The sequence below is a fragment of the Triplophysa rosa genome, linkage group LG24, assembly GCF_024868665.1.
Source record: "Triplophysa rosa linkage group LG24, Trosa_1v2, whole genome shotgun sequence".
In the NCBI taxonomy this organism is placed as follows: domain Eukaryota; kingdom Metazoa; phylum Chordata; class Actinopteri; order Cypriniformes; family Nemacheilidae; genus Triplophysa; species Triplophysa rosa.
In genome coordinates this window covers 2,805,944-2,827,876 of record NC_079913.1, presented here as the reverse complement: position 1 = coordinate 2,827,876, position 21,933 = coordinate 2,805,944, and the positions used below count along the sequence as shown (strand labels likewise).

Sequence of the window (21,933 nt, the reverse complement as noted above, 5' to 3'; positions counted from 1 at the left end):
GTATCGTACAGTATATGCATGGGGTGTAAGTGTTCTCCCATGCTGGGCTGAGCACCAAACCTCTGGTTATAACAGAAGTTGTCACATCTCCATGGAGACATGGGACACTCCAACCCCATCCTTCATATGCCCGGATGGATTCATCACAGCTCTTAAAATCCTTATCACATAGCTATGTCATCCTGCCAGCTATCTTTAGGACACATTAGTGACATGACTGTTAATAAAAGACTAACTTTAGACGGCTTAATGTTTCATTGCTTTTAGTATCAAAGAAGGAGATCATTGCACATTATCTTTGGCCAGGAGAGTTTTATTCTTTCGCTGTGGATTTGTTCTACACGGAGGGACTGAGTTGTTCATTTGTGCTTTTGCATAATTCTGGTATTATAACCCGGTCACTTTATGCAGTTGGATTGATCGGATGCTGTACATTTGATTTATATTTGCCTACATAAATGTATAAAATTCAAATATTCGTGTGCTAAATACAAACGAGATGCACATCATTAAAAACTTGAAAGGGAAAGTGGCTTTGAATGTTGTGGTACATAAGGCAGCAGCTGTGTGTCTTTTTTATGTTTCCTGAATAAACAGATGCATATTGTATGCATTTCAGATTACCTATCCACGTCGAATGTGTCTTCACTGGATTTTCCAGATCGGTAAAAACTAATGAAGCGTACAGTAAATACCTTGGTGGTTCACTGGTTTCATATACATTTCTGTGTAATCCCAATGTTACCATCTGTATTAAAAGTTTAAAAGGGATCCCAAGCTCTATATTGTTTTGGTGTGTTGACAAGTGATGGAGGCCTTTTTTATTTTATTAGTGTCTGATCATTAAAATGATATCAAGATCTGAGCAGGAAGTCTGGGACCTTTGATACGCGATGTTACATAATTAAATTTGCCATTCGTCTTTTAAATGTCATCCGTTTTATATTTAATCCACACCCGTCTGTACTCCTGCGCAGGTCATTTATTAGAAGGATCAATGCTGATGTGAAGTGTGTGTACATTTCTTTGTATGTAATCCCGATCTGGTGGTCTTGGACGGCAGCGCTGGGCTGGAAAGAGATGAGAGTGTGCTTTAAAGGGATTTCAGATCTGTCAGATGGGGGCTCACAGCAAATTAATTCCCATCTGTACTGGACTTCCAAAAGACAATCTTCAGTCAAGCCACTTTTAATAAATTTTTGACTTTCACTATTCATAAAGACCCCAAAAGCTGTTTTTATTGGTTCATGAGCCAAAGATATTCACCAGGAGATTTTTTATTTTGTATTTCAAATAACCTGTAATACTTCTGCACTGTGAAAACCTCCACTGTATGTGCCAGCGTGATCACAGCGTGGGCGCTGGCACAGTTCCAGCTGTCTCTGTCTTTGTTTGGCAGTTGGATGGGGGCGAGAGAACGATGCGTTCGTGACGTCAATATGAGCACGGCATCACTGCAGGGTGACATATGGTTGTGGAGGAAATCCCCACGCTGGTGACCCTGTCACTAATTTCCCAAAGGGCTTAGCGTAGGCCCGTTGGGAGGGTTGTGTGTCCAACTTGTGTGTCCGTGTTTGTTTAAGACTGGCTTCCATTCGCTAACAAACCTGAGACCATTAACATTTTTAACCTCACCGCTGGACAGAGCGATGCGGCACTGTGAGTTTCTTTATAATCAACAGGTTGTTCCATCGCAAACCCAAATGCTGAAGTTTGTTTATGTGTGGGTGTCTTGTATTTATATTTTAAAATTAGATTAATTCATATTTTTTTGTTTCAGATGGGAACATTACTAATCACTTTGGCTTGATCTTTGAGAAGCTCTTGAGAGCATTTGCATTCGTGTCTTATGTGTAATTAAAATTTGAAATCTGTCTTCAAATGAATTATGTCGAGATACGTTTTTGTTTACAATGTGGTGAACATTTGCACGAGCGAGACCACTCAACGCCATTGGTTTAGGTGCAGAATTTTGATCGCTGAATCGCCCAGGAAATGGAGATTACGAAAGTGATATTCTTCATCTGACAGCTGTTAGATGCCGTGGCTTCTTTGGAAACCGAGGTCTCTACTGTCACCGAGCTGTTGGGTTAATCTGTTGATCTACATCAACCGTATAACCTAAAGACAAGAGCTGCTTGTCCTCAGTCCACTATCACGCAAACATGCGACCTCACATGAGCTGTTTGACGTTTCCAATGTGTCAAGCTTTGAGATTGTTTTAGAAAAACAATCTAAAACTAAAAAGTTTAGTGAAACTAAAACTGTCATTTCTGTGGTATACTAATTGAAGAGATAGTAGCAGGTTACATGATACATAAGTCAGAGCAAAAGTGCTGTGGTGCGATGTGGATGAATTTATTTGAATGAAATTGGAGCGTGTTAAAGATACAACCTCTTTTCATGTTTGTTGACTTCATTTTTTAATGTCTGGCAAGGATTGCTCTGCATTTTTTCTTTCATAGTAATGTTTCTTCCTCTTTTGTAAGTCATGTGGCTGATTACATAAATAATGAATGCTGTTTCTTTGCTTTTTGTTGGCAGTTATCTTTTATTAAAATGACATGGAATCTGCGCCCACAGATATTTTAACAGAATTCAGATGACTGTCATCTTCCTTCCCTGCTTTTGTATACTCAACTCCATTGAACGCAAACACAGTATATGCATTTACATATAACATGTAAACTTACAACATTATTTGTGTTACCTGACAGCATATTTATGGCAAACAAAACAAGACTTTCTGGCCTCTCTTGACAATTGTGCACCGGCATTACAGTCACATAAATCCATTTGCACTGTGTAACCATTCTCAGTTTGGGTTTTTAAGAGGGGACACATTCGATCACTGAAAACATCATAATGAAGAGTGAGCAGCGGGTGAGACCGCAGACCCGCCATAAATGCGCTCATTACGGGGTGAGGCTTTGCGAACGGAGCCTATCGACCGTGATTTGCGGCCAGATTGCGTGACCCACATTCGTTATTCTGGAGACGCTAAAGCTGTGAGATCTTGTGGTTACAGTCTGGGTTCTGTGCCTTTCCAAGATCCCGAGGGCCAAGGTTTAGACACGCGCTGTTGCTAGATGGTGCTGTCGGATAATGAGTGCAATTACAGAAGTGATGGCATATGTTACCGGGCATTTGTTAAACCCTATAAATCGTATAAAAAATGTAAGATATGCAGGATTTTTCAAACCCTAATGAGTTGCATGATGTCAAAGGCTGTTCCTATATTAAATGCAGTATTCCATGTGTCTGTATTTTATATGAAGTATTTCTAATTTAATTTAGGAATGTTTCAACTAATGTATTTTTGTGCTTATCGAAGAATCATGTTTCAAATCTGTAATTTATGAGTTTTTCTTTCGGTTTGGATGTTGCCCTAGAAAGGAGCTTTCCATAGTCAGTGAGGCGGCAATTTTACACATGTTTCCTTAGAAAAACTCATTCAATCACATGGCTTGTCAGCTTGTTTCAATTGTAATGTTTTTTTAGGACTTATAATGGGAGTACTAATACTCACTTAACATTCTCGTGGTTTCATACTTTTTTCCACACATCTGAATCCCGTTTTTCCTTTAGCTGTTTTTCTCACTATCCTCAATCCATTCCCCCATCAGAATTGATCATTACAGTAATGTTGAGGAACATATATTTTGGTCAGCTGTCCCAAACTTCTCAGTGAAGGTAAACTCTCTAGCAACAGAGCGGTTTACTGTAACTCCACCGCTGCGGTTGAGTTCTGCCAGGGCAGGACATGTTTATCACCGGCTACTGCTGTTGTTTTTGGCTTGTTTCATGATATTGATGCAGAGAGAACTAAAAGACAAAGTAAGGTTGTTTTGGACACTTAAATAGGTTCTCGGGTCGGATGTTTTGAAGATATGATCTGTTTCGTGAATGTACGGAATGTACTCTCTCTGGCGGAAGTCCAGGTGTTAATGACACTAATGTTGTCATGTTTTTACAAGAATATTTCCCTCCTTCCCTTCCTTAGTTTGTGTGTAATTGAGACAAAACAAGTTAAAACAGAATAGTTCTCATTGAAAACAAGGCAAAACATTGAAGAACTACACACTTCCATAGCTTCATTTCAGTCTTTTTGTCTTTGCAGCCTGGAAACGAGAAGCTAACGTGGAGAGATCGACTGCCTGGGTATTTAATCAACATTTCATCTATTCTCTTCATGGTGAGCAATGCACTTCCGGTTTGATGCAATTATTATGTTTCTAATTTTTTTTTATTATTGGCTCACAGGGTGCTTTTATCTTTGTGTCTTTCATTTCCCCTCCACCCATCTCTCTCTCTCTCTCTCTCTCTCTCTCTGTAGTTTGGTGTGACCTGTTCCGCCGTGTTCAGCGTGATAATTTACCGCATCACCATCTCTGCACTCATGGCGATGAGCCCGGACCCAGAGGTCAAGTCCAACGTGCGTGTGACCGTCACGGCCACCGCCGTCATCATAAATCTGGTGGTCATTCTCATCCTGGATGAGATCTATGGAATGGTGGCCGCCTGGCTCACAGAACTGGGTGAGATATTGTTTGTATCTTTATAAACAGCCATGATATGCTGAAAAAAAGGACACCTCTTTTGGTCAGCTTCCTAACACCATCTGCTGATGTCCCTTCATCCCCTTTCCGCCCACCGCATGACATGAATCTTTGATTGAGTTTCTCTCTCCGCCACTCCTGGAACACTGGAGAATACTCAGCTTGTCAGTCGGCCATCAGCAAGATTTCCTTAAAAGACGTTTTAATAAATGAGCGTCTTTGTAGATATGTAGAGAGGGAGGGAAAGGAGAAAGCATGTGTTGTCACCTCCTGAATAAGACATAGAATGTTTCACTTGTAAAGTCTGACCGCATGCGGTCTTTAACCTACTTCCAAACCCCCAGATTTTAGAAGACGTACAGGAATTGTGTTTGTGTCAGTAACATGCTTTATTCATGAATGCATTTTGGTTTATGGTGAAGTTTTTGCCAAATTTTCGTGACAAAACCCAGCATAAGAAAATGTTATTCCAGCCATGTTCAGCCCAAATTTTATCAATCCATAAGATCTCCTCAATAATTATTTTTGCAACCTTCAATCAAATCAAACATAAGTGATCAACAGAAACATTTTGAAAAAGATATGTCCAAGCCATTGCCCATTCATCGGTTGCCAGAACATTAAAGGAGGTTGTTGAATTTGAAATTGTGGCCAGTTTTAACCCCAAACGATTGTGCATTCATGTGTCTTCAGAGATCCCGAAAACCGAGACCAACTTTGAGGAACGTCTGATTCTGAAGGCTTTTCTTCTAAAGTTCATGAATGCTTATGCACCCATCTTCTACGTGGCCTTCTTCAAAGGGAGGTGGGTGGACAAATTCTGATTCTGAATACTTATCATGTTCAGCTTTGAAAACACATTGGTTAAGGCTTTGACTTCAGACATTTGACCTAAAAAAATAAATTAAAGACCAAAAAGAAGAAGCATAAGACAATAGCAAAACATGGACTCACTCCTTTGTTTTACAGGTTTGCAGGTCGACCCGGTGACTATGTTTATGTCTTCAATGACTACCGGATGGAGGAGGTGATTATGGCTTTGCATCCCAAATCATTGTTTCATATGACTACATATGTGAATAGTTGTGATATAGATTTTAAATGCATGCAACTGTGAAAGCAACTATTTGTATTTTCAGTGTGCACCTGGAGGGTGTCTCATCGAACTTTGCATTCAGCTAAGCATCATCATGTTGGGAAAGCAGCTTATTCAGAATAACATCTTTGAAATCGGCATTCCGTAAGTTTCTGCGGATCTCGTCGAACACGCTCTACCACTTAATCTAGAAATATGCAGTATGCTTCCACCAAATTCTTACATTCAAGGCAAGATAATCTCCTGCTAAAAAAGGTTTATAGATAGAGTCAAATAACTGCTTTCACTTTTTTTTGCATGCATCTGCCTACAGACAATTTGTGTCTAATAGAGGCTAGATTCCTGTCTAATTTCACAAGTTTGCACAGGCTAAATATCAAGTCACTGAGGACAATAATATGCAAATTAGGGTGACTTGTTAGTGCTGTAGCCTGTACTTGCCTATGAACACAAAAGATCAACCTGGATGTATACCTGACTTTTGTTTCTTGTGCCTCAATTTACATTCCTTGTATCATCAGCCCTAATCTTACCACGATTGCAACTCAGTGGCGTTAATCGCATGTGGTTTTGCACTGTTTTTTTAGAAAAAAGAGATTAATTTCAAAATAGTTAATTTACAGGAAGAGTTAACCAAGAATGAATTATTTGCTGTCGTTTACTCACACTTGTGTTTGACTTGAATGATTCCATTCCAAAATTTCAAAAGGTGTATATAAATAAATCGAATGACGCCTTCACTTCTAAGTGTTTTGAAGCTGTACAATAATAATTGTGAGCAGACTGAAATGTAAGATGTTTTTCATTGAGGATCTTAAAAATAATACAATTTATTGAATAATTTATGAGTTATATAACATGAGAAGTTGAAGTACGACTGCTCCAGATGTACCATGATGGAGGTCCGAAGGGATAGGAGGACTTGATATCCCTCTACACAGAGACCTGACATACATCTAATGTAATTTCCCATTGGTGTACCATGCAACCCTTTCTATAAATATGCATGTGAATACTGTGAGTTCAGTTGTCATTGTACAGTTGTTGTCCATCTGCAGCGTCTGCGTGCATTTCTAAATTCAAATGCAGAGAGCTTTATCACGGATGAAGGCGAGCACATATGATACAAAGGTGTGCATTAAAAAGTTATGTGCTAGAAAAGGCGGTCGTTTTATAATGCAGGGGATGCATTCTGAGGTTTTATTGAGAGCATTTACAGGCGATTCAGATTCAGATATCACAGAAAACCAATGTGAGCTCCCAACGTGTCACACTTTTTTCTTGTTTGAGACTTTAAAAGTGAAGACATGAACCCGAAGCTGACCCCACATTCCATCCCGTTTCAAAGACATAATAAAAGTGCAGGTTAAATTAGGTCAGACTCTGTGATGTGCTCGTGAAATCATGCCAAGTATTAGCAAAAATAAAATGGCACGTCTGCTGGCGACGCTTCTGCGGTGAAATAGAAAATTACACAAAGCTGTTGGATTTTACAACATTGGTCTTAATTTCCTAATTCTGTAAACCTAGGGGGTTGGCTGTTTGTGTCTTTGAAATCCCAGACTCTGTAATGAGTGGTTTGTCTTTAAATGTGAGTTATTTATGGGGACCACCTCCTGATGGAGGTCCTGTGATCTTCACTTGGGTTAGTAAACATGTATAGTGTTTCTACCGTTGTGATGGAATCTAGACATTTTAACAGGTTTGATGAAGAACTGTATGGCTTGACTAATATAAAATATTGCTGCACATGAATGTTGAAATAAAAGAAATTATTATTTCCCCCTTCCTTATAACCAAGCTGGAAAAGATAGCTTCATGTCTCTGTTGTTTCTGATAGAGTTAGAGAAATATAACAACAAAGCAAGTGAACATGTTTGAAAAATAATAACAGAGATGTCTTGTGTTTGTATGTCTGTAAGTGTGGCCCAAATTCTTGCCATTTCAAATTCACATGCCGGTTCACATTATTGAACCAAACCACAGAAAGGAATTTAAATAAACCAATACTCAGACCCAGGGAGCAAGTGTTTCTCATTAAAGATTTTATTGTGATGATAGAAAAACAATTCACAAACGTAATAAAATCTGAGCCATTTTTGTCACAACGTCAAGTTTGCACCACAGGTTTGTGTTGTTCACACCCTGTCTCACTCTTCTTCTCCTTTCACTTTAGAAAACTGAAGAAGCTTTGTCGCACACTGAAGGACAAGGAACGGGCCCCCAAGGAGGTCGTGGAGCAGCGGAGTGGCCGTCAACAGTGGCACCTGGACTACGACCTGGAGCCATTTGAAGGTCTCACACCCGAATACATGGAGATGAGTGAGTGACACTCTGTGAAAACGTGAAAGTAGATGTGCTGTGAGAAAACCTCTGGTTGACTGAATTCGTGCCCTTAAGCAGGACCACAAGATTGGTTGCAGGAGGAAGTAGGTTTCTAGATTTCAAGTATTCACACCCTAGTTTTGTCGTTTCACGAAAGAAATTCGTATGAAACGCCACAAAGATTTTGGATCTTGAATGAATGAATTTATGAATGAGATCAATACGCTCTGGATTTGTATTCCAGCTGTGTTTAAAGTCAGGAAAGGGGCTTCGGTCACTTCCATGTGGCATGCCGCGATACACAACTGACTGCGTGTTTATGTTTCATTGACGTGAAGGCGAGCGGGTAAACGGCAATGTGAAAAAACATTGCAAAATGAAATCGCTATAATTCATCCAACATTTACAAAACATAAACTGTTTGAGAAGGTAAACTCAGATGAATTGTATGTTAATCTTTTTTTGAAAAACATTTGAAACAGCATGACATTTGTTTTCTACTGAGTTTGACAATTTAACCTTTGCATTTGTGTTCAATTTAAAACAGCTCTTTGCTTTAAATGGGTTCAATGTGTTATTTGGTGTAATTCTGTATTACAGATCGTACATAATATTTTCTGCCAGGAAACTTTTTTGTTTGTATTTGATCTATCGTATGTCAGAAGGTTTACTATCATGAGTTCAGATTGAGGCGCTTTGATGTGGTACTTCTGTTTACACTTTAGTTCCTGGAGTGCCAGTAAATGACATAATTGTCTTTTGGGGATTTATCTGTGAGAGCCTGTACCTTAGTCTTTCTAGAGAATTTGTGGATGTTTTCATCCACTGCCAAGTACAACAGTCATGACATTTTTAGAAATACGAGTTATTCAAGTTTTTTTTTTTTTTAGAAAAAACAGTCATAAAATGCTTTAAAGACACTTTTAAGAATGAAGTAAAAGAATTCTAGATGTCTATCAGTCCCGGCGTTAGATGTTTTTATGAAATTTCCTCCAGCCTGATCTCTAAGCCATTGTTGGTTTGTTGCAAAGACAGAAGTCATGTGTCAATCAAGCCAAAGAAGGAAATGCTGTTTCCCACAAGGAAACAATGTGTTCAATGTGTCATTGATTGACAAGTAATCAGCTTTGTGCTTGACACGCTTTATTGGTAACGAAACGCAGAGTGTGTTCCTATAAAGTCTTACACAATCATTACATCAAGGTGTTTGTGGCTTTCTCATTGTCGTGACTATTTTGGTGACAAATACGTTACTTAATCTTTTTGAGAACAAACGGCTATTGTTTATTTATAACGAAATGTAAAGTCAATATTTGTGTTCTGTTAGTTTGAGTTAACAGAGCCAATGGTCTTTGTGATAACGGCAGGACCTCCATTTCAACAGATACTTTCTCTTATACAGTCTTTTCTAAAATGTGAATCAGGAAGGTTGCCATACAAATGTGAAAATAATCCCAATTGATGTTTTTTGCTCTCTAGTCATTCAGTTTGGTTTCGTGTCGCTCTTCGTGGCTTCCTTTCCACTGGCACCACTTTTTGCTCTCTTAAACAACGTTATCGAGATCCGTCTCGACGCCAAGAAGTTCGTCACGGAACTTCGCAGACCGGATGCCATCAGAGCCAAAGATATCGGTAACGTCTTCAATTAATGATGTTTACTTTAAAAATACTTCACATCTACATATGCAGTTTTTAAGATTATGTAATGTGAAAATCAATGAAAATGTTTTTTGTCGCAGGTATCTGGTACAACATCTTGAGTGGTTTGGGAAAGTTCTCGGTCATCATCAATGTGAGTTTCCAAATTAATCATAAATCCTCTGGAAAGTTTATTATCAAGAGTGATTGTAAAGAGTGATGGGTGTGTCAGTGTTACAGAGGTTTTCATTTTCTATTCATAAGTGTTGGATGTTGACTGGGAGTCTTCTGATTTGGAATGAACGTCAATTAACGTGGAATAGCCTGGGTTCAGATTATCCACTGGAGAAATCACGTCACGATCATTTATGTCCCACTGATTTTGTTTCAATCGATGGTTGATTTCGTTCTTACCGAGAACATGTTTTGTCAGATTTTAGAAGTCCTCTGCAGATTTGCTTCGTGCTTGGCTCACATACTGTACGTTAAATGATAAAGCCCGAGTTGTTCTTCATTTTTTGAGTAAGCCCTACGACACTCCCGACAGAGGTCCTTTAACATCTTTCTGAACTTTCATTAAGGAGGCCACATTTACAGTGCAGCTCAACATCTGATCGACTACAGCTGTGTTTTTCTTAAGAAGTTAAGCATTCGTATAATATCAGACCCTTAAAATTTAACATCTGATCGAATTAAATGTCACTCGGCATCAATGGTACCCTTTAAGTTTTTTGGGATCCTCCTCAGTGGTCTGGGCATTGTTATAGTAAATACCAGTTTCTAAAATAGAGATGTGCGTCTAAATTGCTGATAGAAGGCGATATATAAATCGATATTTGGTCTTTATTTCAGGCCTTTGTCATCGCCTTCACGTCAGATTTTATTCCCCGACTGGTCTACCAGTACATGTACAGCGAGACGGGCACCATGCATGGCTTTATCAATCACACCCTCTCTTACTTTAATGTTAGCAACTTTAAAGCTGGAACTGTACCTTCTGTCTCCGGTCTCAACAAAGACATCACACTGTGCAGGTAGGTCTCCATATAGATCCTGGACGTACTTGTAAATCGCCCATAATCCATTAACATAATTATTACTGGGCATTTTGATTTTCCTGAATGATGCATAGAAGCGTTAAAATAAAATTTTAACCACAAAGTTTAAAGGGGTCATATGACACGGCTATAACTAATATTATCGTTTGTTTTAGATGTAATGCAATGTGTATACACGATTTAAGGTTCAAAAACGCTGTATTTTCCACATACCGTGCATGTTTGTATCTCCTCTTTGCCCCGCCTCTCTGAAACGCGCTGATTTTTTAAGAAGCTCATCGCTCTGAAAAGCGATTGTGCTGACAGCTATACCCACCTTACTTGCGTATACATCTGGGCGGTCTTAGTCAAATCATACCACGAACTGATGTAGATTTGTGGGGGTGTGGTTACACGAGGCGTTTCAGGCAGGTCTGGGTGAGCATTCGCCTTTAGATAGAATGCATCTTTTGTTCCGACACTTTCATTTTTGCAATTTTACGTGTCTAATACATGCATGAGCAACTTTTAACACACCAAAGACACAGAAAAACACGTATTCGCACCATATGATCCCATATGAACAGTTTTTAATAATAAACAATGCTTATCAAAACAAGTTTTATTAAATGTCTGTTTGGATTGTTTACTTGTTTCATTGAATTGTTTATAGTTGAAATAATATTCATAATTTTTACTATTACTATTTAGACAATAGTGTCTTATCTCACTATAGTTTCATTAAAACAATAGCTTCTATAAAACACACAGCCAGAATCGTTTTACGTAATCAGGGATTTAGTTCTCTAGGCAAAATAAAATAGTAATTGCGAAATTTTGAGTAAACATTTAGCAAAGCATTGTCTGTTCATGTGGCTCTGTGTAGAAAAGCGGAGGTAAACAGCCTCAGGAAACATTAGCTATCACCTCATGTGCTCCTCTTGAATGATATCTCAAATAATTCTGTCTCACTCACTGAGATAAAACTAAAGAAGGTATTTAAACAAAAAATAAACACGCCTTTTTCTACGGTGAATCATTTGTGGGTTTAATATAGGTGTGATAACAGTTCAGCTTCTGTGGAATTCTAACGGCCATTGTTCTCAAAGTCGCATGCCTGTTTATTTAATATTTTGGCTAAGTAGACAGTTCTTTCAACGACTTTTAGAAGTGTTGTCTTCTTAACACTTAAACATGTTTTACAAGATGTTAATCCATTCCGCCGAATACTGCAGATTTTCCTTTACAATCCGTACGGAAACATTGTGACAAACACGCACGAATTGTGTGTGGCTCTTGTTTGTGTAAACCAACAAAAAAGTTGTTTTCCATTGAAGCCACGCAGTCGCTCGCGCTGGCGGTGAATGCTATTTACTTTATCGTTTCTCTGGAACGAATTATCTATTGTTAAAAAAAAAGCAAACAGCATTTAAATCCAAATCACCGTAGGCAGCTATAATGGAAATGGGAGCATGTCACACGCATCTGGATGAGTCTCCATCACCCTGAAGTGCAAGATCTCGCCACCACTTTCATTATCTTGGTCGGCCTTCATAACACAGATCAAACGCTGGTCAAGACAAGTGTGTTATCACCGTCTGGCTGCTTTTTACAGTACAGGCAGTTGAGAGCGAGATTACAGTTATTTGTAGGTGGACATCAGTTTGTCTGACCGCAGAGGCGAGTGGCAATCTGATGTCTGGGCTTCTTTGACCTTCTGTCTGTTTGAAAGGAGGAAAGATAGACGGGAAGAGAGAGAGGGCTAACAAGCTTGTGTTCTATAATAGGGTTGTGAAAACAAATGAAGCCCATGTTTTACTGCACCATATTTGCTCTTTCTGTACCGTTCTAACCAAACAAGGACTTCACCCAAGGGATCACGTCTTCAGATGAAGATATCGTGCTGTCTAAGGAAAATCAAAACCACGCTTGCACATTCCACATGGATTACTCTATATGGCCATGAAATCAAAGACCTTAGTGCTTTATTAGAAAAACTTGGGAATCAAAACTTAAATTAAAGCCAACTCAGTCAGACTCTGTGCAAATAAATATCAATGTCTAAATATTGTCCACACTTTTCAAGCTAGACAGGTCTTTGAAATTTATAATGACATCAATTTAATGTAACATGAACTAACAATAAACAATACTTTAACTGCATTTAATAATCTTGGTTGATATTAATTTCCTTGCCTCATTTTTGAAATCAGAAGTTGTATCTGTTACTGTCATGAAAAATGCATATACATATACATAATGAAAATATTATATGAAATATTAAAAATAAGTATAATTTTCTATTATAATTAAATACTATATTTAATTGTTAGCCCATGTTATCAAATGCATTGTCTAAGGTTAATGTATGAGAAATGTCATTATGATGTCTCTTCCCAAACAGGAAAACATTTAACATTCAAAAACAAAGTCGAAAATATGCCGAGTCCTTTTCATTGCAGTTTAACATGTCTGTTTAGTAATGCTGTTTGTTTGTTCGGCCCTTTGTAGACCTGTGGACGTACTGTATGTCACGACCATGTGTTTTGAATTCTGTTTATTTTAATTGCCAGACAGCAAACAGTCCTCACTGGAGATAATGCTTGAACGAGTCTTGTTCTTTGTGTTCGTCTTAGGTACAAAGATTACAGAGAACCACCCTGGTCATCTGAGCCGTATCAGTTCTCCAAACAGTACTGGTCCGTTCTAGCAGCTCGGTTGGGCTTTGTCATATTGTTCCAGGTAAAAAATCCCAAATCTCAAAACACTCATATGTTATCTGTATGGAAAACACTGGAATGGTGCCGGTGCCTAAAGCCGTGTCTGGGGTATATAATATCTTTCCATTGACAGAATGGAAACAGATGTTTTCTTCACACCCCGAGTGCTTCATGGCCACTGATGTGTATCTTTTTCTCTGCCTCACCCATTTTCATCTATATGTACATCTGTGTTTAATGTGTTTTACCCCTACAGAACCTCGTGATAACCATGAGCATGCTGGTGGCCTGGGTGATCCCGGACGTACCCAAGAACATCAGCGAACAGCTGAAAAAAGAGAAGACTCTCCTGGTGGACGTTTTTCTGAATGAGGAAAAGGAGAAGCTTCAGCTCATCCAGAGCCTGTTCTCCAAAGACCTGACCCAAGAACAGCAGGAGGAGCTGCAGATCTCAGATCAAACCTCTCTGCCCCTCCAACAAACCCAGACCAGACCGGTCCCGCCCGCCCCTGCTCCAGCCTCCACGGCTCCTCGAACCCGTCCCAGAGCGGCGAGCTTCAGCCAGTTTACTCGCCAGATGTCCATGTCGCCCCGCAGTGACATCACCCATCACACGGCTGTGTGAGGGCGGTCAGGTGAGCGGATTTGTGTGATTTGACGGGCGGAGCTTCTTTTAGAATACCTGAACGCTGGATTCGGAAGATTGCCGGTGGGAGGGACGTTTGAAGCTCTGAGTTTTGGGAATATAATGTCCTCTGTCTTCTGGTTTTTCGCCTACTTTTGGTGACCGAACTTGTTTGAATGTTTGTCCATAGGCTCCTTGTATGTTTTTTTCCTTCAGATGTTCCTACGGTTTTCAGGATCATCTGACACACAAACGTTGCCACAGAGCCGAGCTTCAATAGGACCACTAGCTATCATTCTAGACGCATACGCGTTTGATAAGCACCGGATCACGGACGGGTGCTGGTCCTTGGGAAACACTGGGAATGATTTTGTTTTTTCCTATTTGAGGGTTTTGTCGACTGCTGGACACATTCACTGGACACCCAGACATTGCATAATCTGTACATGCTGTCCAAATGCAAACTGCTTTGCACATTGTCCATAAGATGTAGCATATAACAGCAAATAATAACCTTTCGTTTTCTCAGGAAACAGCGTCACTGTAGGCTATATTTTTTCCGTTAATATGACTGTCCTTGGTTTAATAACAACTATGATACATGTTAGTAAGTTAAGGTGCGAAAAGCACTTGATGTGCGAGCTACATGGTACTACAATGTATTCTGTGAAATCAAACGTGTGGCGAAAATGTGATGTTTGTCTTAAAGCGATGACGCCTCTTAATGTAACACGTGAACTGAAATCCAATGTACAAGCACAAATTAGGCAACATGAAATTAAACTCACATTTGTCAATGATTACTTTTATGTCATGCCTTCTTCTAGGCCACAGTTGATCACATGTATTTATCATACACAGCTGGTCTTTTTGTGCCATGTCAACTATAATCCTCCGATGAATTTGCCGTCACCGGCGTGGGAGTGGAACAGGGATGTATATTTTGTGCCAACATAAGGTCATCAAGTCATTCTCTATGCCTCATAGGATTTAATGCACATGCAAGAAGAATAAATATTTAATCCCAATTATGTGCAAGTGGATTTTCTTTCCTGCCTTTAAGGCATTGTGAGACGAGTCCCCTGGGGTCAATTCATTTGTGTTCCTGACTTCTAGCAGCTGAGGATATTGTTTGTTAGGATAAGGCGGATCTGAAGGCAATGCCCTGATGATTGGCACACGCGCTTACAAAGAGACTATAATGTCTCTATTAAAAAGATCATAACAATGTCTCAAACTGAGCTCACATTTGTCAAATCTGCGATCAAAAGTCAAATTATTGAAGATCTCAATATGAACATTTCTCATCAAATTTACCCAAATCCAGATTTTACCTCTATAATTTACATTTATTTTACACCTCCATACTCTTTATGGATTTCCACAATTACAGTCTCATTTGTTTCTGTTTTAAGAAATTTCTGATTATGGCAACCTCTGAGAAGTAACATTTTCTTCTTTGGTGCTTAAGCCTTTATGTTGTCAAATGTTAAGTGGGATAAATCCATGACCGCTGGCACACAACTTAACGGGTCATCTAGAGTGTCAGTTTACCCCGTGTCTGTAAGGCCAAGCAGTATTTTGTTACCCCCTTTGACTCTCTAACTTAAGTACACAAATGTTTTGCCAGTACGCCACCCACACTGGTGATATACAACATGACAAGAACAAAGGTTTTCATTGCCTGATCAGACTTTTAATATCCATTAGCATTGACAGCCAATGAAACATGATTCATAACATGATCTGTAAAAGCAAGAATCAAAGTGGTGCAGTGTCATTGACACAATTCTGCTAAAATAGCTCTGATTAAAAAAAACTGTTGTGTAAGGTTTAACATTCCATTCAAAGTGACCACAAACAACACCGTAGCATCTTGCGCAATCGCGATCCAACCTGCTGCATGTACGTAAGGATGTGTCTTGATGATAAACATGCATAATCTTCCCCAAAGCCTCGAGGAGCAGCGATACAAACACAGGAACAGCTTTACTCCGTAATCACAATTTGTTCTTCATCGGTGACCAATCCTGTGTGTCACAGATTGATTTCCTTCAACTGTAATGCATAACATCAGCACGCCTACGCAGAATCTTGGAGTAGTGTGATACACCGGTATTAGTTATCTGTGACATTGCTGGAGTGATTGACCACATTTTTTTCTTGTGGGGCGTGATGTGTGTGACATTCGAGGTCTTGAATTCTGAATTAAACAACTGCACATGGAGATGAGCAGAATAAGACCTGTGACACAAACCCACTTTTCTCTTCCGCAGGGCATTCCCTCCAAAGCTGAAATTCTGGAGGCGACAATCTATGTCCGATACATGCAGACTTTTATCCTGTGGCTCAGTGGTAAGAGCAAGGTGCTAGCAATGCCAAGGTCATGGGTTCGACATAACAAATGTTTAGTAACAAATGTTTAGTATAATGCAATGTAAGTCGCTTTGGATAAAAGCAAAAAATGCATAAATGTCAATATCAATGTTTTTCAATATAGTTGCATGGATGTTTTTAATATTATTACTCTTCCCTTGCACATGTCCATTGTCTTGTGCTCATAAAATGTGTTTAGTATGTAGTTTATTCTTGAAGAAAAGTCTATAAGAAGCAAAGAGGAACCAAGGGGTTACATTCAGCCTCTGTGCTCTTCAATGGCCCGAAGCGTTTGCTTTTATCTGCAGTCTATACACGCCAAGGTTTCACATGGTTTCAGGTGTTAGCTAAACTCAACGATCGCAACATTGTGCACATTCCATAGTCAACTTGACAAAACCTTCAGATTATCTGATTTGTGAGTGATAGGCATTTGTTTTTTCTCAGGTCGTCCAGAAAGAAAAAGTACCTTACTTTCTGATCACCGACCAGTAAACAATGTATAGATGTTTGAGGTGGTTGTGGGGGGCAAAATAAAATGTGGATGCACGTTTCATTTAGAATCAAAAGCTGTAGGATGGTGGAACGAAGACGCTATAATTATTTACTGTAAAGTTCATGTTGGAGAAATGTTTTAAAACCTGCCTTAAAGGGACAGTTCACCCCCCAAAAAAAATCTGTCGTCATTTACTCACCCTCTTTACTTTACTACATTCTTCAAAATATCCTCTTTTGTGTTCAACAGTACAAAGAAATTTAAAAAGCAATTTTCCTACTGTGGTAGTCAATGGCGGCCAAAATCTGTTGGGTTACAAGCATTCTTCCAAATAACATTTTCTGTGTTTATCAGAACAAGGAAATCTATACAGATTTCGAACAACTTGAGGGTGAGTAAATGATGACAGAATTTTCATTTTTGTGTGAACTGTTCCTTTAAGGAGATAGTTAAACAATAAACACACAAACATTCTGTCATCATTTACTCACACGTAAATTGAACACAAAGAATGCTTGTAACCAAACAATTCTGTGCCACTATTGACTACCATAGTGGGGTAAAACTACTATGGTAGTCAGTACTACAACAGAACTGTTTGGTTTCCTATATTCTTCAATATATATATATTTTTGTGTTCAACAAAACAAAGAAATTCATACAGGTTTGAAAGAGCTTAGGGTTAGTAAATGATGACAAAGTTTTTATTTTTGGGTGAACTATCCCTTTAACATAGCATTTCATGTGAATGTGTTCTGAAGGGAATGGCAGGCCTGTACTGCCAAACATGAAATATTCAATGGCTGTCACGAAATAAACAGATCAGTGCAAACAGAAATGATCCAACAGAGGCAGAGCTGAAGTGAGCACAAAGGAATTCTGGGATATCGCTGGGGATGTGTGACACTGGAGACTGTGGCATTTTCCTGCCCTCGGGGGTCAGACACGCTGAAACATGAATCTTCTGTGTTCTCCTATAATGTTAGACCTGCACCACTGGAGCCACCTGTTCCTTTCTGCTACTGCCTATTTTTCTAGGTTTGTTTTTTATTTTGTGCTCATTAAAGATGCACACAGGACTAAAAGACGTGAATTAATTTGTTGTTTAATTCAGAGCACTTCTTTCTTTCTCTCTCATTCTTTTCTTTAGGTCATGTGATTTACAGTCCATTTATGTTATGCATTGCAGTATTACAGTATAATACAGGACACGAGCAGACATTCATCTATCAGTTGTGATTTATTGCCACACAGTCAGCGAGTTTGTTATTAAATCATTTCGAACGTTGAATGAGCCGTAACTCGCCCTATTGTCATTTGACAAAGAGTTTCAATCCGGTTAGCGTCTTTGAAGATGACGTGGAGATAAGATTTCACTCAGGTTATTCTTAGACACGGTCTTTTAAACAGCCTAATATTAACAGATCTTTAGAAGGTGTCAGACCCGCTCCGCACCTGCAGTGTATCATATACAGCCGCTCTGTTAGCATTTTAAACATTCGGACAGATTGGGTGGAGACAGTTTAGTCGTTTGTTCAATGTGTAGTAAACACCCTTAGAATCTCATCAGGAGGTGGTTGATAGTTTTGTCTGCCGAACCGGCATCCGGGCCCAAATCCTGGAGCAGGACCTTTTTCTGGAAGTCCTAAAAATAAAAAATAATGCATGAACGTTCAAGATGAGGCATGCCGGGCTACACAATGTTTATCATTTTTTACCAGTAATTTCAAATTTAATAATTATTATGAAGGGATGTGATTGCATTTCTGGTGTCTGTGGATCTATGCATGCTCATTGCAGCAGGTCAGGGTAAGTATGGTATCGGTTAGCATACTTTGCATTAGATACATTGAACATCTGGTGACGTTCAGTCATACTTCTTGTGGGCCTCACATGTGTACCTGGGAAGAATGATCGACTTTCTGAATGTGTGATGGTGTGTATGTCTCCATGTGTGTCCAATTGAACTTCCTCACCCTGAATTCTCGCAGTCTGTGCAGTCTGGCGTGGATGGCCTCCTGTTTGACCGCTAGCTCGGCTACATGACTTTTCCACTTCTCCTCTTTCTCCTTATAGGAACATAAACATTCACACTTGAGTCTGACACGTCAGAGGCGGTTAGAGGGTCAATAATGATGATTACACAATGTCATTGCGTGTGTAGTCTGTTTAGATGGTTTCTTGAACCAAACCGCTTGCTATTTTTAGCAGTTTGGTTTCTTAAAGATAGTTCTCCCGAAAATGAAAAAAAAAGCCGTCATCACTGTATGACTTTCTTTCTTCTGCAGAACACAAAAGAAGATATTTTGAAGACAGTTGGTAACCAAACAACATTGACTCCCACTCTGACTTTCCTTGTATGGACAAAAAACGTTATCTTCTCAAGATATATTCTTTTGTGTTCCACAGATGAAAGAGTCACATAGAGGTTTCAATGACATGAGGATGAACAAATGATGGCTACATTTTTTATTTTTAGGCAAATGATTGTATTCCCTTTCCAAACAGGCTGATCCAGGGATGCAGTCTTATGTAGTGGTGAAGGAATGAGGCTCGGCTTCACCTCTGACCTATCCGAAGTTCTCCAAAGCCTTCACTGAGATCGTCTGAGGTTGCTGTTGCCTGTCTCCAGAGTGATAATAGCTCCTATAGGCCCCGTACTACACCCAGCAATGTCCCATTCGAGCAAATAAGAAAAAACAGCCTCCAACACCTTATCCCCTAGAGGACTGAAACCACCACAGGCTGTTCTTGGTAACATACACGCACAAACACATGGAGGGTGGGGTTATCTGCTCCCAACTGCTTTATTTATGTAGTTTTGGGGGGATGTGAATTATGAATGATAACAGTATTAAATAGGATACACATGGGAAACAAGGGTAAGCACTTCTCCCCTGACCTTCTCATACATTAATCAGAGGACGGACATGCCGCAAACCTGGAAGCTTGCCGGAGACTCCAAACAGCTGGAGAGGAAGTGAAAGTGTCTGTATAGGAGTTGCGAGGTTTGAATGTAAGGCTTTTCTTAAGAGAGGAGGAACAATTACGTTTTTCATTAAATCATTGCAGGAATTCCAGAAGCTGTTGAATTTATGAGAACGGCCAAGTGGACAACAACACCACCCCTGTCCTTTAGTGACCTCACACTCGGGTGTTACACTCGGGGATTTACTGGCAACCGACCGTGTGCAGCTGAGAGCTACATCATCAACAGAGTCCTCGAAATCCAAGTGTTCTGAACTGTAAACACACAGTAGCCTCACTTTCCACCATCTCGCAGACCGCACACAGTACATCCCCTGACCCTGTGAGGCATATTTCACACAACACTGACACAAATCCCATGCTCTAATCAGATTGTCTCACCGCAACACAACTTGTAGGAGTCAAGGTTTGCCAGGAGACAAATTTATATTTTACTGGGTTGTTATTTTTTTTAAGTAGTTTAAAAACCTTTAAAGTTAGTTTGAGACATCAGCTTTCACAGATTTCTTTGCAAAGGTCATTGCACAGCAAAATGCTCAGTGGTAAGAGCATTGCGTTAACAACGCAAGGTTGTGGGTTCGATCCCAGGGATTGCACATTCCTATGTATAAATGTATAGGATAAAGCAATGTAAGTCGCTTTGGACAAAAGCGTCTGCCAAATGCATAAATGTAAATGTAAATGTAAATCTCCAGGCGAACTGCAACCGAGCACATTTAGCCTGATGATATAAGTGTAATGAGGGTCTGTCGTCCCCGGAATAGACTCGGATGTAATAAATGTTATCGCTGCAGACAGACGCTGGATGGCCGTGCAGTGACGTTTTGACATTGTAAAGTCAAATGTGTATGTGTGTACCTTCTGCTGTTCCTCTATCACACGTTGTTTCTCTTGTCTCTGCAGCTCTCGCTCGTGTTGACGGCGGTCCTGAAGAACCAGAAACTACAGTTTAGTAAAGAACAGTCACTCAGCGTTAATTACTTTTTTTGAGAAAAATCAGGGAATCGTACCCTCTCCTCTAGTGTCTTCTGACTTTGACTTTCAGGAAAATTGCTTTCCTCTGGACTCTGGTCCGGATCTCTCTGGCTGTTTAAGAAAGCGTAGTCTTCCTCTTTACAGAGGTCTCGCATGCGCTGCGGAGTGGACAGTTGGACAACAGCAGGATGAGACTAAATAATAATGAAATAAAATGTAATAAAATAGATCACCACAGCATGTGTACCTTGGACATGGGAATTTTAGAAAATCTCTTCTCATGAGCCATCCTATAAATACACAAAATACAGCTTGAAGAACATGAATTTGGTCAATTTTTGTATCATGTGCACTTTTGAAAGCATTTGAGGGCAAAGAGCACAATCAGAAGTCCTTTTAAAACAGCATTACTGAAAACAACATGCTTACTATAGTAAAATCATGGTAACAACAAATTAACCATCAGTAGCCATAGTTCAACAATGGTATTCGTAGTAAAACTGTGGCTATACAAATGATAATCAATCCACAAAAAACAAACATGTTTACTACACTTTTACTATAATAAAACCATGGTTAATTTTCTTAAGAGGAACAAACAAGCAGGCAGACCATCGCAATTGATTTACATCTTTATCCTTCACATACTTGTTATATAATATCTTGTTATATTCAATCCTGAATGTGTCTTTAAAAGAAACCGCTCACCTGGGCCTGAAGGTGTCCAAACAGCGTCTGTTGTCCGTGCACTTTTCCTCTTGTTTGTCTTCTATGCTGATAATACTCAGGGGTGATAAACCCCATAAGAATAGTAATATACTGTGACGACTTACAAAAGACATCATAGTTATTTCTGCACAGAGCTGCTAAAGTTACCACTGTGGTGTTAATAAAAGCCAGCGTCCCTTCACGTTTGATAAATGGCTGCTTCTCATGTCCATTATAAAAGTAAAATTAAGGCTGTGATTTCTGCGGTCACAGTTGTTTTTAGTGTCATGGACCTTTGACATGCATACAGGGTTTAAAACATGGATTTTCATGGAGTCTCAAGAAGTGTTTGGACACTTAGGCCACACTTGAAAAATTGCATTGGTAAAC

At 39.4% G+C, this 21,933-nt stretch overlaps 2 protein-coding genes across 4 annotated transcripts in view; one reads left to right on the top strand and one right to left on the bottom strand.

The window, feature by feature from the left end:
* ano2b (anoctamin 2b) overlaps positions 1-15,022 on the top strand; it is a 44,688-nt gene extending 29,666 nt beyond the window's left edge. For all 3 annotated transcript variants that reach the window (XM_057323911.1, XM_057323909.1, XM_057323910.1), the window contains 11 exons: positions 4,121-4,195; positions 4,337-4,538; positions 5,253-5,364; positions 5,529-5,586; positions 5,699-5,799; positions 7,832-7,977; positions 9,460-9,612; positions 9,720-9,772; positions 10,471-10,652; positions 13,292-13,397; positions 13,632-15,022. In XM_057323911.1, the coding sequence (XP_057179894.1) occupies positions 4,121-4,195; positions 4,337-4,538; positions 5,253-5,364; positions 5,529-5,586; positions 5,699-5,799; positions 7,832-7,977; positions 9,460-9,612; positions 9,720-9,772; positions 10,471-10,652; positions 13,292-13,397; positions 13,632-14,000 (1,557 nt within the window). In that variant the 3' untranslated portion in view covers positions 14,001-15,022. The remainder of the gene's footprint in view (positions 1-4,120; positions 4,196-4,336; positions 4,539-5,252; positions 5,365-5,528; positions 5,587-5,698; positions 5,800-7,831; positions 7,978-9,459; positions 9,613-9,719; positions 9,773-10,470; positions 10,653-13,291; positions 13,398-13,631) is intronic.
* A 3,101-nt stretch (positions 15,023-18,123) lies between these two features.
* On the bottom strand, positions 18,124-21,588 carry LOC130548197 (PSME3-interacting protein). The gene is made up of 6 exons (XM_057324832.1): positions 21,544-21,588; positions 21,083-21,125; positions 20,871-20,993; positions 20,719-20,787; positions 18,849-18,941; positions 18,124-18,517 (listed from the first exon to the last, which is right to left on the bottom strand). Exons 2-6 carry the CDS (start codon positions 21,122-21,124, stop codon positions 18,428-18,430), a joined length of 417 nt encoding a protein of 138 aa, XP_057180815.1. The 5' UTR covers position 21,125; positions 21,544-21,588; the 3' UTR covers positions 18,124-18,427.
* Positions 21,589-21,933: the final 345 nt, after the last annotated feature.

Excerpts from the sequence above, each read along its gene's own strand:
- LOC130548197 (XM_057324832.1), bottom strand. The coding sequence starts at position 21,124 with ATGGCTCATGAGAAGAGATTTTCTAAAATTCCCATGTCCAAG. Across the intron at positions 20,994-21,082 it reads CTAAAATTCCCATGTCCAAG|CGCATGCGAGACCTCTGTAA; the intron begins GTACACATGCTG and ends TCCACTCCGCAG. Across the intron at positions 20,788-20,870 it reads AGAAGACACTAGAGGAGAGG|GACCGCCGTCAACACGAGCG; the intron begins GTACGATTCCCT and ends CTGGTTCTTCAG.